This window comes from Desmodus rotundus, chromosome 4 (assembly GCF_022682495.2).
Source record: "Desmodus rotundus isolate HL8 chromosome 4, HLdesRot8A.1, whole genome shotgun sequence".
Lineage (NCBI taxonomy): Eukaryota > Metazoa > Chordata > Mammalia > Chiroptera > Phyllostomidae > Desmodus > Desmodus rotundus.
In genome coordinates this window covers 139,072,049-139,090,876 of record NC_071390.1, presented here as the reverse complement: position 1 = coordinate 139,090,876, position 18,828 = coordinate 139,072,049, and the positions used below count along the sequence as shown (strand labels likewise).

The window sequence follows — 18,828 nt, the reverse complement described above, 5'->3', positions numbered from 1 at the left end:
TCAGATCAGTTACCTACCAGCTGGATAGTTGAAGCAGATTGGCCTCTGCCTGACTGGTCAGCATTGAGTGTAAGATGGTGGGAATGTCCCACATGCCCATTCACCAGTGGCATGCCCTGCCGGATGAGGATGGTTTAAAATTAGTGCTGAAGAACAGAAGAACGCAAATGCAGCCTTTGTCAAGTCCATGGTTCTATTTAACATTTCGCTCATTGGCCAAAGCCATGCATGGCACAAGAAGAGCAGCGGGAGACTCCCACCGTGAGGAGTACTCACTAAAACGCCTCCCCTTGGAGAAGCAAGGACTGCTGTGAATCGGCATGCTCGTTCAGAATGCTTCAAACAGGCAACTTCAAGAATTTTAAAAGACTCAAACAGTGGTCTGAGTGGTTTATAATGCCTTTTTTGTTTACAACAAAATTAAATTTGATTTTTTTCTGATGGAGATACCAAAAGGATTATAACTGAAACTGTATTACAGCCTAAAACTACTAAATTAAAATATCCAGAAATGTATGAATCAATCAAAGCACTTGGAACTTCTACAATATCTACCTTCCTCTCACTTTACTCAACATCATGAATCTTGAAATTATGTTCCTAAACTCATTTTAAGTTCCTTGACAAATACCAGGGTAATCTAAATAAACTCTACATTTCGGATGTTCAGAATTTATTTTACTCATTTCCATCCTGGTTAAATTTTCCATGATTATATGTAGGTTGATATGTTGGCTTTGTAATTTAGTTTTTTCAGTCCAGGAATGCTAATCTATGGTGTTTAAATGGTGATCTGTTATTATTTTTTCATGCTGATTGAATTAGGGCCCCTTTTCTGGATATTAATGTCCTAAACTTTTCTAGTGGGTGAAGAGATTGAAGCTTGAATTTTCAATTTTGAGTTACTGTAGCATTCTAGTTTGGGCCCTAGGTCAAAAAACAACCCTGCTTCATTAAAACAGAAGTTATTTCACAGGATTTTGTTTAAAATCTACTTATTGTAAAAATTTTCAAATATACAGAAAAGGTGAAAGAACCATAATGTGAACACTCAGATGCCCACTTCCTGGTCCTACCAGGGACGTTTTGCTGTGTCTATTTTGATCACACACCCAGCAATCTAGCCGCTCTCTACCCATCCACAAAACCACCTATTTTGATGCATAAAATAGAATTTTTGAATAAACTTGGGAATGATAATAAAGAAGTACTGACATTTTAAAAGACTGCTAGTTTGACCTGAGTGCAGTCAAGAATAAGTAAAAAATCACAGAAGACTACAGAGCCTCAGGACTGTGTAAAGAAAACTTCCTTTACTGAGCCTTTCATTAGTGTTTACCTTCTTAACCATCCCACTGAACAGTTCAACTATTTTCTTTTTACATTTCATCGTACACATAGGAACCGACCAAATACAGGCCCCCCAAAAAGCAATGTTTTGAGCTAAATATATACATATATCACAAATACCATACCTGAGCTTTTTGTTTTTGTATATTTAAATGCCCTTTTTGTATTTTTAAATGCCCTTAAGATAGAAAATAATGCGTAATTTTGTGAATCTTCATAATTTTTATTTGCTTGTTTGTTTTTAGTTAGGAAAGACATTCAGAACACCACCTGATAGTTAGGCCTATGGGCCCCTTTATTATCAGGCATGAAACAGTCTGCTGATTCCAAGCTAGCCGGGGAGGTAAAACAGCAGACTGTAACCCGTACATCAACAGGCCAGCAACAGATGTTTAAAAGATTAATAAGCAGACTTACAGGGAAGCTGCCAGTCAGAATGACTTGTGTATTCTGGAAATCAGGGCCTCATCCCTTACACAGACAACTTCATGAAGAAGTCAGTTACTTTTGAACAAGTACTTCTGCAATGAAAGGTGAGTATTATGAGGCCCTAATGCAAAGGATAAATAAAACTTACAATATACCTTGACACTTGGCGACACAAAAAGAACAAAACATTTTTCTATCAAGAAAAATCCATGGATGCCTCCAATTAGTCCCAAGAGTTTCCAAATGTGACCTTTGCTTTCATGGACATGTCCCGACTCTGAGGCTTCCTGCTTATGCAAACCGAGAACCTAAAAAACAAAAGATGAGGGAAAGAGAGATAAGGAAGTAACTTGATGCCCTAAACATTAATTAGGAGGTCCAATATTGAATATACTCAACTCCAAGACAACTCCTGAAATCATTCAAAGCCCAGTTTGCTTTCAGACATATAAACACTTCCACTGTAGGATTTAATCATGGCCAAATAAAATGTGTACAAGAGAAAAGAAGGTGGCTTCTGCTTATGAACAGATTAAAGCCTAAGCTTATTTCAGCAAGTGGCCTAAATTTTCATTCATTCCAGTCCTTTAGCTGAATATTTTTCGGAGTTCAAAAGTATCTATTTGTACAACAGCGCCTTATAGCAAGCCAATGTATTTTATATCTAGAACAAATATAAAGATACATTTCATCTGGGCTTTATTCTCCCCACGCCTCGCTGCAATTAAAGAATACTTTTAATAAATGTTCAGAGTAGTAAGAAATCTACCATAAAGACATTTTCCACTGAGTGCATACTGTATGCCTAGCAATATATCCAGCAACCTGGGACAGAAAAGGATACAAGAAAAGCATTAGGAATTTTTCTCTAGTTGACTCATCCCTTTGGTTGACTCATTCTATTTTTTGACCTCATGATTTCCTGTGAGCTAGTAAATCATTATGTATCATATTCCTTCCCCAGGAGAAGGCAGTTTAAGAAATAGCTCAGTAGTTTCCACATTTTGGATGTTACTGACCGTTAAAAAGAGGGAAAAGAAATTATATGTATACACATTACATGTATACATGTTCATATATATGTATGTAGATATTTATGTATGTAAACATATATTTATACATGAGTACATGAGTGAGTACATAGACTGATTTTATGGACATAACTAAAAACTGACACATGTTAGTCAACTTTTTCTTTTGGTAAAGACATTAGAGGACACCTACCTAATATCTGTAATTACCATTATTTCACAATGCGGAGAACACTATAATATCACAAAACAGGGGAAAAACCCACAATCTCAGAATAAAATTCAGGTCTCTAAGTTTAATAAATTTGGCTAGTAAAAAAGGAAATAATGACAGTGGCATTTTTTCTCATTTCCCCGCAGCCCTTTGAACACTTGTCACGTGTCAGGACCGCTGGTTTTCCCAGCTTTCCACCTCCCTCATGTGGCATCTTCCTCTCCCCAATAACTTCTGTCCTCCTTTCCCTCAAGTGAAACACTGCCTTCCAAATTTCATGAAACCTAGCTCATCTTTTAAGTTTCCCTCTGCGATATCTCTGCAAAGTCGGTTGACAGTCCCACCTGCCCCAAATCCTCGCCTGCTGCCCGGAGCTATGCCAGCCCCGACCTGCGGGGGCCTGGGGAGCCCTGAGGTCCTTTTGCTGTTCCCCAGGATCCTGGGAGTGAACGGCTCTGCAGCCTCTGCAGTGACCTAGAAAAGGCCTCGGCCACCGCCTCAAGCCAGTAAGCCTTGAAATATTTCCAGAAAATTAGATTATAGGGGAAATTAAAACTAATAATGGTTCATTTCATTTCTCCAATGCTCACTCTGCAATTTTCAGAACATCTAATAATTATTGAGCCTCTAAGCAACAAGAGTGACCCTGTAGGAAATTTCCAGAGGCGTGTGGAAAATTCCCACATCCATGGGAACCGTAGGACTGCAGGTAATAAACTGCTTCCGGAGCAGCGATTGTCCGCCTTCGTTGTCTACGGCGCACACGAACTAGTTACTAACGTTCGGTGGCACACCAGGAATTATCGTTTTTGACAATCTGACAAAAAACAGGCAAATTTTGATTCATTCACACTGGACAACTACTGTTGTATTGGCTGTTGTCATTCTTAGTTTGACAATCTAAGGGAGAAGAGGTCAGTGCCCCTAAGTCAGACATTGCACGTTTTCCAACTTCTTGCGGCACACCGGTTGAACATCACTGTTCTAGAGCAAGTACCACAGCCAGCAGGGGACAGGAAGAAACAACCCTGCCACTTTCTCCTCCTGCCCCGACTTTCCCGTCACGCCTCACATTAGCTGGTCCCCGCAACCACCCAGTCTGCAAGGGGGCTGAGGAGCTGCAATCTCCCAGGCCACGAAAGACAGCAGAGAAGGGCAGGGAACAAAACGGGTAAGTTGGGGGAGCACTGGAGAAAAACCATTGCCACATCTTACAGCCCATTCATTTTTATTTGCAGGTAATTCGTAAGTGCTTTCTGAATGTTTCTTAGTAGGAATCTACATCTGATCACCTCTTTAAAAAAATTTCAAGAATAAGAATAACATGTGGTAAATATAATGACTGGTCATCTCCCTTCTCCCACAAGTGCTTTGGGGAAATAATATTCATTTCCAAGGGAAACACTGGCCACCGTAGCTACTCATCCAAGTTGCTGTGAAATTTTGCATGAACACCTCCACTGGCTAAACATAAAAGAAATTGGAAACGCTCCATCTAAATCGGAAACAAAGCAGCTTACCTGAGGGATGAGGTGGAGCAGAGCATCCCCAGAGAGGGTCCCAACAGCCAGGCCCACAAACAGCTGTAAAATGAGCCTGTAGCTCTCCTCACAGCTGTGGAACAGGAGCAGCGTGGTCCCCAGCAGGGAGCCCAGCGTGAGCAGCGTCACCGCCACTGTGCTGTAGCCATATTCTAAGGTGGAAGGAGGTGGCAGAAACAGTCAGTGCCCGTGACCCTCCCTGAGCGCCTGAGCTAGTGAAACTGACGGGAGAGTCCGCCGTACAGCACAGCAGGTAGGGACATGAACTTGTATGTGGTCTACTGGGTAAAAGGTTTTAGTTTTTAAGAAAAGAACGAAAAGATTTTTACCAAAAAATCTTTAAAGTTACCCTGATGACCTCTTATTAAAAAATTGTTGTGGCAAGCAAGGACCTAGCTTACCTCCTGCTGCAAGAAATTAATTTCTCTCACTGTAAACTACCACATCTGTGGACAGGTAATGCTAATGATTTCCATCCAACCACATGTAGACCTCTCGAAGGCCAGGCAGCACTGCTACAATGGGAACGTCCAGTCTGGGCCCATGTAGACCTAGGTCTGTGTTCAAAATGAGTACTTTCTTCCAGAAGTTCTCAAAATTATTTGTAACATTAAAAGTGTTGATTACTCTCCATGACCAAAACAAGTGATTGTGTTGGTAAAAACTGATCACTGAGTGTGCAACGGCTCACAATAAATTTGGACAGTCTACCTGTTGATTTATTGCAGTAATATTTTATAATGTCTGCATTTATTCAATGTTTCTAGCTTCTAGATTTAAAAAAAGTAAGAAAGTACAATTCTTTAAATCATTCAAACAAAAGTATGTATGAGGGGAGAACAAATAAAAGGGGAAAAGAAGAAGAAAGGTTCGCAGAGGGGAAATGGCTCAGAGCCAAACGTAAGTGATCGGGACAGAACGAGTTACCCGAGCCCCCACTTTCCTTTGGCTGCAGACACTCAGGGCAGATACTCTGCGTTCTGCTTATTTAGAAGTTACTAACAAGTCATGGCAAACTGGTTTGTAAACAATAAAGTAATTACAAAATTCAACTATTATTTCTTTGAGTGACTACACACAGATAAATAGTAAGTTAAATCAAACAATGTAGTTATACTATTTAAACTCCATAGTAGATTTTAAGAAACTATCTTAAAGTTAGTTATAATGAAAAATAGCCTAGTCTCATTATTTCTGTACTTTTCTGAGACATTCACCCTCTACATTAAACTAATGATTCTAGCTGATAACATGGTAATAGACTTGTGATTTTAAGATGACCTTTATGTTTTTAATTTTTTAAATGTATTGATGACAGAGACAGAGAGAGGGAGAGAAAGAGAGAAACATCAGTTAGTAGTTCCACTTATTTATCCATTCATTGGATGATTCTTTTATGTACCCTGACTGGGAATCAAACCTGCAGCCCTGGAGAATCAGGACGATACTCTAACCAACTGAGCTACTAGTCCAGTGCTGAGATGACCTTTACTGAATTATAAGGTCTAGGTTATATTAGAGTCTAATATTAAAATAGAGTTGGAGGTGTATTCAGAGAAAACTTTCCAACTGTGGTTTTTCCACCCTCATCACAATTCTTTCACTGCCGGGAATCCACTATATGGTGGTTGTTATCCAGTGGGTACAGAGTTTCAGTTTTACAGAATGAAAAGTCCTAAAAATCTGTTGCACAACGATGGGAAATACTTAATACTACTGACCTGTAGATCCTACACTTCAGAATAATTAAGATTATAAGTTCCATGTGTTTTTTAACCACAATTAAAGTTTAAAAAAATAAAAGGGTTTGGAATGGTCATACACCTGCCAGAAGTTTTATCCTGTTGTAATTTAGTAAAAATGCCTATGTTATGTTAAAAATTCATAGAGATATTTAACCAAGTATCATATCCCATTCTTCCACAAGTAGGTTCTCTGTGGGAACGTCATTCTTCTCATGGAATAAATAAAGACATCTGAAGTTTAGTATGAGAACCTAGGTGCCTGATGTAGTTCAAAGGTGCCACATTTCAGAGAAGCTACAAAAGATCATAAAATGTCAAGAACATAGAAGAACAAATTAGGGACTGACATTTCCAAGGCAAAAGGCAAAGTCTCAGGTTCTACAATTCTCCTTTTCTTCTCCCCTTTGTCCTGAGGGCAGCTACAGTGTGGGACTGGAGGAGAATGAACATTCCAATTTGGAGCTTATAGACGATTTTAGGGCCTCTGTGAGTCAGATTTCACCTGCTCCCATATGGCAAGGGCAGCCTGAAAACCATAAAATCTCTGACTTCTGTGGCCATCAAACTCTACTAACTTACCGCATCTTGATTGGACTCAGGTGACTTGCAGACAGGTGCTATGTAAATTTTTTTCATCATTACAACAGAACTTAACATAAGAATTAAATTCCTAGCCACTCCTGAGCAGCTACATGGTGTAGGTCGGAAACTCAATTTATACATGGTCATAACGCTCTTTCCTGGAGACAGTTGGAGGTGATGCTCACAGACTGAGTTTTACCACACTGATCGATGTTTTCTTAATAAGGTCTCCCTGTGTCCTCCCCTCTTCATCTTATATTTCCACAGAAAGGCCAATACAAGCCTTTCCCTTTAGTTACGTAATGCAACATTTTAAATTGAGGACAGTAATGTTTTTCTAGGTTCTTTGGTGAGTGTGATTTGTTTGAATTTTTTTAGGAAGACTATTCCATAGAAGGGTCTAGAAGGCCCTTAGAAAGCTAAAAACTTTTTCATGCATCTTCAGGACAGAAACCCACTCCCCAGGGGCCTGTAGGTACTAGACCCTGTGCCACACGGTGGGAGAACAAACATGTTCGTGGAAGCTCCTCGGTGCCATGGTCTGTCGGCCTCATCCATCTGTGAGTCGTCCCTGACCACCAGGTGCTGAATTATTTAGCTGCTGACTTTTAATAGAGCTTTCTTCTCAGCAAATGTGGGGTTATGGATATTTCTGCCTGGCATGTTTTTGTTCACCTAAAAATCTTCAAATTGAGTTTCTTGATGCCATAGAATCCACTGCGAGTTAGAAGGGAGTAGCCAAACAGTTCAGCTAGTGTGGGCACTGCAGACTATCTCAGAGAGAAAGAAAGGTAGCTCTGAAAATATCTATCTATCTATCTATCTATCTATCTATCTATCTATCATCTATGATTAATGGTAATATCTAAAGATTGCATGTGTCAACTGTCAAATGTTTCTATCCATCATGGATGTTGTTATGCAACCTTTTTTTTTCTTTTAAATACACACTGCTTTAAATTACCAGACAGTTTTGTACATGTTATCACATTTGGACCTTACAGCAGAGCTCACCCACTGCACTGCTCCAATGGGATACAGGTGAGTGCACTCCCAGGGGTGTCAGCCAGGCGCGGCAGGCTGGGACCTGCCTGCACTGGTCACCACCATTCTAGAGCAGCCTCTTGGGTTTACTCCAGTGTGCTTTCATTTTTTTTACCTGTGCCATGGTGTGTGGAAGGCCTGTAGGACGTCACCGCTTTCCCACTGTGCAGAATAAGAGACGGGCTCGGGGAAACAGAGATTGCTGACGATGTTGCCAAACATCTTCTATCCCCAGCCAAACAGAGTTGGCTGGGAATAGAAGCCATCACTCAGCTTCTGATTCCAACATTGTATACATTCTCTCTCTTACACCATGCCACTTCTCAACCATGTACTTTTAAGTTGGTCTATAACTGAATCCCATAAAAGGGACAAAAATAATTTATATATTCATAAATTGTATACAAAATATAAATAGTCATTGAAAGCTAGCATAGCACACTGGTTAAAAACCATGGCTCTGGGGCCAGCTGGCCTGGGTTTGAATCGCAACTCCATCACTTACTAGAGGTGTGTCTTTGGCAAATCACTTAACCTCTTATGTGCCTTAGTTTCCTCATCTGTAAAATGGGGATAATATCTAGCCCACAGCATTATTGTGAGGATGAAATGAGTCAATAAGTGTAAGTTGCTTAGAACAGTGCCTGGTTTATAATAAGCACCCTGTGTTCATGGCTATTATTACATACATTAGGTGCATCCACTTTGTGAGGGAAAAATCAGAACTTACTCTCTAGCGTGGTGGGCAGCAGGTTTTCTTGTTGGTCCTTGGGCAGCCGGCAAGAGCAGCTGAGCAATTGTTGGATGATTCCTGGACTCATTTGCTTAAAGTCCTCCTTAGAAATAGGTGAGAGGCTGTTCTGTAGAAATATCTCCACCAGCTGCCCAGCAGAGAAGCAAGTCTGTATGGGAAAACCCCACATTGTTACTAACCTCAGCATCATTTCCATTCTGGCTAAAATGGACACATGAAACCGTATCATTTAGCATTTACATACCAGCTAGTTGACACAGCATTTGTCAATTGACAGCTTTTCTCCACAAAAACAATTGAAATAATTGCTTTTGCCTATTGATATTTACCTAAATCTTTGCATCTTTTATTGTATAGGTATATTTATAAGAGCAAAGGGTTATAAATTAATAGTATATGCAACAGTTCTCTAAAAACTGCCACAAGGCATTTGAAGTGTCAAGGGCTGATTTTGTCTATCAAAAATTACATTAAAAAGGTCTAATATATGGATGAGAATGGTACATAGTTCCACTAGCACAAATGTATGTCTTCTATTGAAGGAAGACCTCAATACACTATCTTTATGATCTTTAGTTACAATCAATAAGCTATTTTTTTAGATCAGTGATTTAAAAGGCTTGTCTTTTCAAGGCCAACCATCTTCTCCTTTGTGTTCCCCTCTGTATATATCTATTACCTTTCAGAGTCTGGCCTTCTCTCTTTTAGAAGACACATGTACATGTAAGCCCCAACTGTGAAGTGAACTTTCAGTCCACAAACCCAAGACTGAGTTGATTCTGCAAGTCCTAATTGAGATCTAATGGTCCAGCAAAGCCACAGACAGACGGGCTCTCTTGGGTCCGACATCCATCTGATCGGTTTTGCCCACAAGATAGGGGGTGGGATCATGCTGCTCAAACATGGCTGTGGCCTCCCTCCTTCATGTGAGGAAGGCATTTCTCAGCAAGGAACTGGGCAAGAAGCCCAAAAGTTATATACTACAAAAAGCAACAACAGAAAACTTAAACTTGTGGTTTTTTTCCTTATCAAAGTGAAAATCACCAGAGACTATTCTCCTTTGCATCATTTGTTACTAATGAAATAAAATTATTCATCATTAAAAATATTGACGACAATAAGAGAAACTAGCAAGAAACTTTTGATGGCAAACCCTCCATAATAAACATTCTTATTGAAAAATACCTGACTGGTAAGTGAAAGAGTGGAGAGATAAACATGAACAGGATGCCACGTATTTTTCCCCAGTTCACTGTCAAGAAATTGAATAGTTCTACTTTTAGAATACCTTCTTGTAGAATAAGATTATTCTATTATGAATTATGAACTTCTGTGCCCGTGATCTTCATTTGCTGTTTCTGTGATATTTAGGTTACTGTTTTACATTTCTTCTGAAGTCACTAAAACAAATGTCCTTAAAGTTGATGCATTATACATTCTATAACATTTTTAACACAATATATTTTAATAAAAAAGAATATTTAGATTATTCAGATAATAAACTTTACAATTTCTTTATTCCTTTATGTAAAACTTCAATACAAAGTCTGATGTTGATATCATCAGACTTCTATGGTACCTTTACAAACACAATCCAAAGCACTGGTTCCTGAACTTTAGCTTTGAGGGTCCCTTGGGGGCTTATTAAAAGGAAGAGTACTGGGCTCTGCTCTCGGAGTTCATAATGCAGCAGATCCTGGGGCAGGGCCTGGGACCTGGCATTTCTAACACGTTGCCAGGAGATGCTGATGCTGCTGGTGCAGGGACAACACCTTGAGAACCACTGGTCTGCCTAACACAGGAAGGATCCTCAGATCTAGTCTGCTCTCTTAGGGTCTCATCAACAGTCACAAGGAAAGTGATACGCTGGTGCAGAGAAGAGGTTGTTCCATTTATTTTGCATAGTCAGCACAGAAAATAGTTATAACTGTTTATAGAAGATGCATGGCTTAAGTAGGTAATCCTTAAATTTAAAAAAAAAATAACCTTGGCCCTGAGGAAGCTTTTAAAGAGACTTCACAAACAAGGATTAAAAAAGGCATCGACTTTTGTCATCTTTAGTTGAATACAATAAGCATCGAAAGAATCAATTTAAATAGATGCCTTTTAACAGAAAAGCAAAGCACTAACAGAAATTCACTTTAAAAAGTATATAATAATAAAAACATGTGACACTGTCCAGTCATGGATTCACAACCCATGGGAACAGCATTCAGCAGCATTGGGAACATGTGAGGACTTTTGCTCTTTTAAGATACAGATTGTGCTCCATACAAAATTGCTTGCTCATCTAAGATACAAGTAACAAAAATAGTTTTAATTAATTTAAACCAACTTTTCTTAAACCATAGCATAGTTCTTAAATGCACTGGATATGCTAGCAGGTGATATACCCTCCGTTTCTGTGAACTTACGCAGTTATTTCTTAGCTGCATGCCTCCATGTCATCGTCTGTAAGATGGAATAATACCAACTAACCTCACGCAGGTGTAATGATTAAGTGAGGCCGCCAATGCAGGTGAAATGAACAGTGTCCAGTACATAGGAAGCCTTCAATAAATGTAGCCATCATCAGAGAACATCAGTCTCTTACAATTTGAAATGATTCGGACAGGGAGGGATTCTATGGTCAAAGTTTGAGAAATATTTGATTCAATAAGAATAAAGAAGGTTATTTACTGAAGGACCTCCCAACACAGTGCAGTGTGTTTCTCCAGGATCTCCCAAACTGATTTGGCCATAGCACCCATTTTCAAGAAGCATCAAGGTACACTGTGAACATATTCTGGACTACATCTTTAAGAAATGTGGATTTACAAGATCATATATCACCTTGTCTCAAAAACCATCTCAGTGCTACCTACTATACAAATATTTCTCTATGGCTCACAGCCCAAAGTAATCTCTTTTTGTAAGCTAACCTAAATTACTATAATCTAAGTTTAGAGTATTCATTCATTGTCGTGTTTATGCAATGTCTGTGCCCTCCCGCTACCCTGTGCGCTCCATAGGAGCTGTGCTTATTTCGGATTTATGCCAAATCCCTCACGCCCACAAGAGTGACTGGCACATAGTAAAGGCTTAATCTACGTCCACTGAATTCATTATTTGTGCGTTCAGTCCAGACCCAAGGGAGGAAAGAGAAATGTACATCATTCTCCTAAACATCTTAGTCTCATGTTTATGTTTATGTTTATAGAGATCCACGTGTAAAAGGAAAAACAAAAAACGACCACTCTGAACGTAGAATATGTCTACATGTAAGGAAAATATACATTATCCTTTAAATTTTCTACAACTCTTACAAAACTTTCACAGCTGAACTCCTCCTGACAGTAGCAAATAATGCGCATAATGGTAGGAGAGGAGTAATGGCGATACCTGATCCCAGGGAACTGGACCACTGTCCGACTCCTGGTCCATGGGTACCGATGTATCAGGGTAACTACCACCACGAATTGTCATATTGTTTTGTTTCCATTGCAGCTGATGGACTTTAGCTTTTCTGATACAGGTACTTTTGGTCCAGAGAGTGTTGAGGAGTTGGTCTAGTTCTAGAAATTTCATACAAAGACTGGTGTCACATGGAATAAAAACGGGTCAGTTTCAGAATAATCACAATTTCACATTGCCACAGCATAGATATTTTTTAAGTAAATTTGGTTATGATGAAAAAATTTTATACTGAACAATAATAAATAACATTTATATTTCACAAAGTTATTGATTTCCTCAAGATCTTGGTGAAGCTTTGGAGCCAAGCCAGTTTTATGAAGATGCTCCCACCATATTTATCTCCAGAGAAGATGAATAGGCAGTTCCACCAATGGAGTGCCTTGCATTGGGCCAATTACCTAATTCTTTTTCTAGGTGGAGTTCCCTATAAAAACAAAAACAAAAGGTGAAGCTGGCCTAATCCTTAGGAGATGTATTCTTCTGAGACACTATACATCTTTAATACACTAACTATAACTTTAATGTAGTTACGTCAGTCAATTCTCTTTCTCTGAGGTATTTATGCAGAACAGGAAATGAAAAAATGTTGAAATTAGACACAAATTGACATTGTTTTCTAATGCTACTGTGGTCTGATTGTTAGTTTATAGATTGAAGTTAAGATTCCCTTGGTACAGCTGTCTGTTTTTACAAACTGATTGATACAGAGAATAATTACATATAATGGTGAATTTCTTTGAATTTATCCATCTTCTTACTTGTGAATAAAATATCTCTGGTATTTTCCTAAGTGTTACCATCAGTGATAGGAAACATTATAAACTAGTGTTACTACAATATTTTATTTTATTTTTTAAAGATTTTATTTATTTGTTTTTAGAGAGAGGGAAAGGGAGGGAGAAAGAGAGGGAGAGAAAGATTGATGTGTGAGAGAAACATCTATCAGCTGCCTCTCACATGCACACTGACCAGGGACTGGGCCTGTAACCCAGGCATGTGCCTTGACCAGGAATCAAACTAGTGACCTTTTTAGCTTTGCAGGATGATGTCCAACCAATTAGGCCATGTTGGCCAGGGATACAATATTTTATTTTAAATGACCAGTTTTCAACAAACAATTATGAGACTTGCAAAGAAAAGGGAAAATGTGACCTATAGTCAGGGGATAAAAACAGTCAATAAATACGTCTGTAAGTATTTATAGATATTGAATTTAGCAAAAACTCAAAGCATCTATTATAAGTATGTTCAAGGAACTAAAGAAAATTATATTTAAAGAATGAAATAAAATTATGACAATAATAAATTAACAAATAGCAAATTACAATAAAGAAGTAAAAACGATATAAAAGTCCAAATGGAAATTTTGGAGTTGATGAAAACAATAATTGAAATTAAAAAATTCACTGGAGTAGCTTACAGTATATTTGAGAAGGTAGAAAAAATAATTGTACATAAAGAAAAATTAATTGAAGTAAATCAATCTGAAGAACAGAGGGAAAAAAAGATGTTTTTTAAAGAACAAGTCATAGAGGCCTGTAGGACAACAGCAAATAATACATATATATTCACAAGAGAGGAAAAAGAAAGAGGAGTACAAAAATATTGGAGGAAATAATGACAAAACTTTCCAAATCTGATGTAAAACCTTCATTCACGTGTTCAAAAGGTTCATCAGATATCAAATAGGATATTTACAAAAAGACCCAGACACATTGTAGTCAAACTTTTGAAAGTCAAAGGCAAGATAAATCTTGAAAGTGGCAGCAAACAAACAAAAATGACCCATCACAAAAATGACCCATCAGATACCAGGAAGCATCAATAAATTGATAGCTGACTTTCCATCCAAACAATGGAGTACAGAATGAAGTGGACTCATATTCAAATTGGTGGAAGAAAAGACTGTCAATCAAAAGTTTTATATGCAGCATAACAATGCTTCAAAACTGAAAGTGAAATAAAATCATTTCAATGATTTTATTTAAATTATTGAACAATTACTGGGAGAATTCATAGCAGGGCTGCCTTACAATAAATATTAAGTGAATTAATGAATACTTTTGGGTAAAAAGAAATGACCTGAAGTGGCAAACTGAGTTCATAGGAAGAAATGAAGAGCACTGGAAATGTAGATATATGGGTTAATATAAATGTTAATTTATTTTCTTATTTGTTCTCTAAACTCAATGAGAAAACACCACAGGCTTTTCTTTTAAAGTCAGAAATATGATAAGGATTCAACCTATCTCCAGTACTATTTACCATTATACTGGGATTATTAACAAATGTAATTAGATTAGAAATCAAAATAATTGAAGAGACAAAATAACTGAAGATAAAAAGATGTCCTGGCCAGACAGTTCAGTTGGTTAGTGCATTGTCCCAATATACCAAGGTTGTGGGTCCGATCTCTGGTCAAGGCACATACAAGAAGTAACCAATAAATAGATAAATAAGTGAAACAAAAATCAATTCCTTTCTTTCTCTCTCTCCCTTCTCTCTCTCTAAAATCAGTAAATAAAATTTTAAAAAAGAAAATGGCAAAATTATATTTATTTGGAGATGATATAATTATATATCTGACAACCCTACAAAATTGTAAAAATTAAATAAAAGATTTAATCATGGAGCCTGTTATAAAATTTATATGTAATATGATAACTTTTATACATGCAAGCAAAAACCAGTTAGAAGATGTAATGAAAGAGAGGACCCCATTTAAGGGAGCCAAAGACAAAGTTAAATGCCTAGGTATAAATGTAGCAGGAAATGTCTAAAACTTATGTGAGGAAAATAATAAAACACTCCACAAAAACACATTTATAGACACGAACAAATGGAAAGACATACTATGTTCTTGGATTAAATGATGTAACATCTTATAAGTGTCATTTCTCCCTAAGTTACTTTATAATTTTTTTCTACAAGTTTTTTTTCCCCATAGCTTGAGAGTTTTATGATTTTTGTTAGGAAAAACACAAAGCCAGGAACATCCTGAAAAGAAAAACAATGAAAATAGCTAGCTCTACCAGACATTGAAATAAAAAACCACTGTAAGTAAAACAGGGTAATATCACCATGTAAATAAAGTAGAGTGATAAGACAAAATAGGAAACAGAAATAAACCTGATTACATTTATTACTGCATTATATAAAAGTGGAATCTCAAATCAGTGGAGGAAATAATTTTCACTACATGTAAAATAAGATGTATAAGGAAAACTGGATAGTCACATAATAAAACCAACCTGGATCTATTTCTTACAACACACACCAGAATTAATCCAAAATGAATTATAGACAAGAACATGTAAGTACTAAAGGAAAACATGGGTGACTTCCTCTATTATCTGAGAATATAGAAAAATTTCTTACTTTACAAAATCCAAACTTACTCAAAATCCAAAAGCAAAAAGAGTAAAGTTTGACTAATTTGTTTATATGAAGATAAAAGATTTTTGAAGAAACTGATTCTAGGTTTAGGCAGGAAATGTGCAAGATAAACTGGAATATCTTATACTGTAACACAATAGATATAAAATGGTTTAAGGATTTTGTTGAAAGGACTTAAGAGACAACTTGAATAAGATTCTACTAGGCAAAAAGGGAAACACTCTGAGCACCAATTAAGGTAATAATGACAAGGATTAAGAGATATAAAATCATAATGATATAAAAAAGTTCATTGTTCTCTTTTGAAGGATATAAGGAAACTATTTTATTATTTTGAACAATGATAACTTTAAGAACTTCAATAACATGAAATTATGATGAATGAAACTTTTCTCATTATAGAATCATTATGCTAATCAATGAAGAAATGAAAGAATTAGTCACCATTTCATAAACTCTAAATAATCAATCTAGGCAATGATCATCAATATCGCATAGCTTTTTTTAAAAGGGAGACAACTACCGTTATGTACCTTCTCATGGTTAGTACTGACTATAAGACAGTACCTCCAAATAAATACACAACCTAAAATCAATAAAGCCTCTACCTATAACAACAAGTATACATGAAACACAGTGCATAGAAATACATATTAAATGACTAGAAATGCAACCAGCAAAGTTCAGACTAGAAAAACAATCCCTTTTTTTGTAACAAAAAAATTGCAACAAAATAGAGAACACGGGGTGGTGTTAGGAAAGGGAAGGCCTAATACCTATAATATTGAAGAGACATGCCCATAATTTGCATTTTATGTACCTTATTTAGATTCTGATTCAATAAAAAATTTAAAAAATATATCAGAAAAATGTCAACATTAATGGACATTTTTATAGTAAGGAGTCACTAATGTGATATTGGTCATAAGGTACTTTTTAAAAAGTCTTTTTTTACAGAGATTCATATAGAAATATTTAAGATTGATTATTTGTGTCAAAAGAATTAAGTAATGGGAGAGAGTAGAGGCAAATAAAAGATTATCCAATTGTTGGCAATTATTGAGTCTAGATAATATGCACATGTGGGTTCCTTATATTATTGTTTCTACTTTTATGTTTAAGAATCTATAATAAAAAACCTAACACTTAAAACAAGCATACTTCTTTTCCTCCTTCCCCCAAAATAGAACCAGTTGCAGTAGAGCTGCATCTCATAGGTAGCTGTTAGAGGAAATGCTTCATGGATCCTGGCGTGAGCAACTAACAGCACTGAGATGGAACCGGGCTCTGAAGTGAAATTGAATTCTCAAATGCAAAAATGGCTGATTTTGTGAGGTGGTGAACACACAGCACAGTATACAGATAATGTATTATAGAATTGTAAAACTGAAACCTACATAACTTTATTAACTGATGTCACTCCAATAAACTCAATTTAGAAAGAAAGAAAGAAAGAAGCCTATTTGAAAAATAATGACAGAAAACTTCCTAACCCAATAAAGACAATAAATATACAATTCCAGGAAGTGCAGAGGGTCCCAAACAGGATGAACCCAAAGAGGCCTGCACCACAACACATCATAATTAAAATGTAAAATGTTAAAGACAAAGAGAGAGTCTTAAAAGCAACAAGAGACAAGCAATTAATTACCTAGGTGAGAGCTCTCCTAAGAGTCAGCTGATTTCTCAACAGAAATTTTGCAGGCCAGAAGGGAGTGGCAAGAAATATTCAAAGTGGTGAAAAGTGGGGACATACAACCAAGATTACTCTACACAGCACAACTGTCATTTAGATGAAGGACATATAAAGAGCTTACTAGACAAGAAAAAAAATTTAAGGAGTTCATCACCACCAAACCAGTATTACATGAAATGTTAAAGGGTCTTATTTAAGAAGGAGGAAAAAAAGATAGAAAATATGAATAAAATGGCAATGCATATTTATCAACAATTGAATCTAAAAAACAAAATAAATAAACAAGCAGAATAGAAACAGACTTGTAGATCCTGAGAACATTTTGGTGGTTGCCAGAGGAGAGAGGGGCTAGGGGTTTGGGTGAAAAAGGTGAAGGAATTAGAAAAAAATAGCCGATTTTTGCCCAAATGGGTGATACTGAACATCTCTTATGAGCAAGTATTTGGATTTTTTAACAATGATTCAATATGATTAATATCTAAACAAGCGGTCTTGGACTTACAGCACAGATTTCCTCTAACTGTATTCTGTCTTGTGGTCTGATGCCTCTTCCAGTTTCTTAGAGTGATCAAGCTTTCCAGTGCCAGAGATTTTTATAGTACTTGAAAAGTGGAATCACTGCATGCCTTCCCCAGAAATGAAAACTATAGCTAGAATTTCTCAACTCCTGGTTTCCATATCAAAATTATTCTCAGCATAAGATGTCTTTCCCTAGTTTCTTTCCTAGTTATACCGGCTAGGTAACATGAGTTATTTGTATTTCAACTTTCTTCTTAACAGACAATACAAATGAATTGTAGAAAAACACAACCGCCATTCAGTTTTCTGTGCAAACAAGTCTGGAGAAAGATCGACACTGAATTGTATGGCTACCAGTTCTGAATCCCTTCTTTCAGAGTTGGGAAATATGATTAGGTTATGAGGGTATTGTGGGTCCCTTGGTAAATTCATATCTCCCTTTATGTTGAGATTTCTCAAGAGGAAGTGTGTTGTTAGCAGCACAAGCATTATGCAACATGCCAGGATCCCTTGGTGTGCAAAGTCGGGCATTTAGATGCAGATTAGGAGAATAAGTCACTTCACTTTTAATGTCTTGTCAAGAACAAAGAAATGAGCAAAACAGATATTCCGATTCGGTTCCTGGCATCCCATTTTATCTTGGAGCCCCTCAAAAGCTGGCAGTCATGAATGCAGACAGATAGGTATTTCATATTACTTGTATTTAAAATCAAGTGACTTACTTTCATGGTTACAAGCAAATTGCTATCAAGGCTCTTGGACCATTTGGCCTACTATTTCATCATTCTACACTATATTTTGTAACCCTTTGGCTCAGCACTATGTGCTAAATAGGAAAGTGTTCAGTTAGTACCTATGGCAGATCATTAAAAACTCTCCCTTTGGCTCTACACCCCTAATTTCAGCATCACTGCTGAAATGGGCCAAGTCCATATTTTTGCTTCAGCACCACATAATTATCATCATAGTATGTTTGCTTAAAAAGGCCATCTGAACTGTCTTACTACACGCTGAGAGGAAGTGGTTTATGAAACATACCTGAACAAATTTAGTCATCAAAAAGTGCTAGTC

The 18,828-nt window shown here is 37.0% G+C and overlaps 1 protein-coding gene across 1 annotated transcript in view; it reads right to left on the bottom strand.

The window, feature by feature from the left end:
* The window catches only part of SLC39A12 (solute carrier family 39 member 12), a 61,033-nt gene that overhangs the window by 26,277 nt on the left and 15,928 nt on the right, over positions 1–18,828 (bottom strand). The window contains exons 5-9 of the mRNA XM_024575836.3: positions 12,072–12,244; positions 8,667–8,838; positions 4,545–4,717; positions 1,935–2,087; positions 18–116 (exon numbers count right to left, since the gene is read on the bottom strand). Coding sequence (XP_024431604.2) covers positions 18–116; positions 1,935–2,087; positions 4,545–4,717; positions 8,667–8,838; positions 12,072–12,244 — 770 coding nt within the window. The remainder of the gene's footprint in view (positions 1–17; positions 117–1,934; positions 2,088–4,544; positions 4,718–8,666; positions 8,839–12,071; positions 12,245–18,828) is intronic.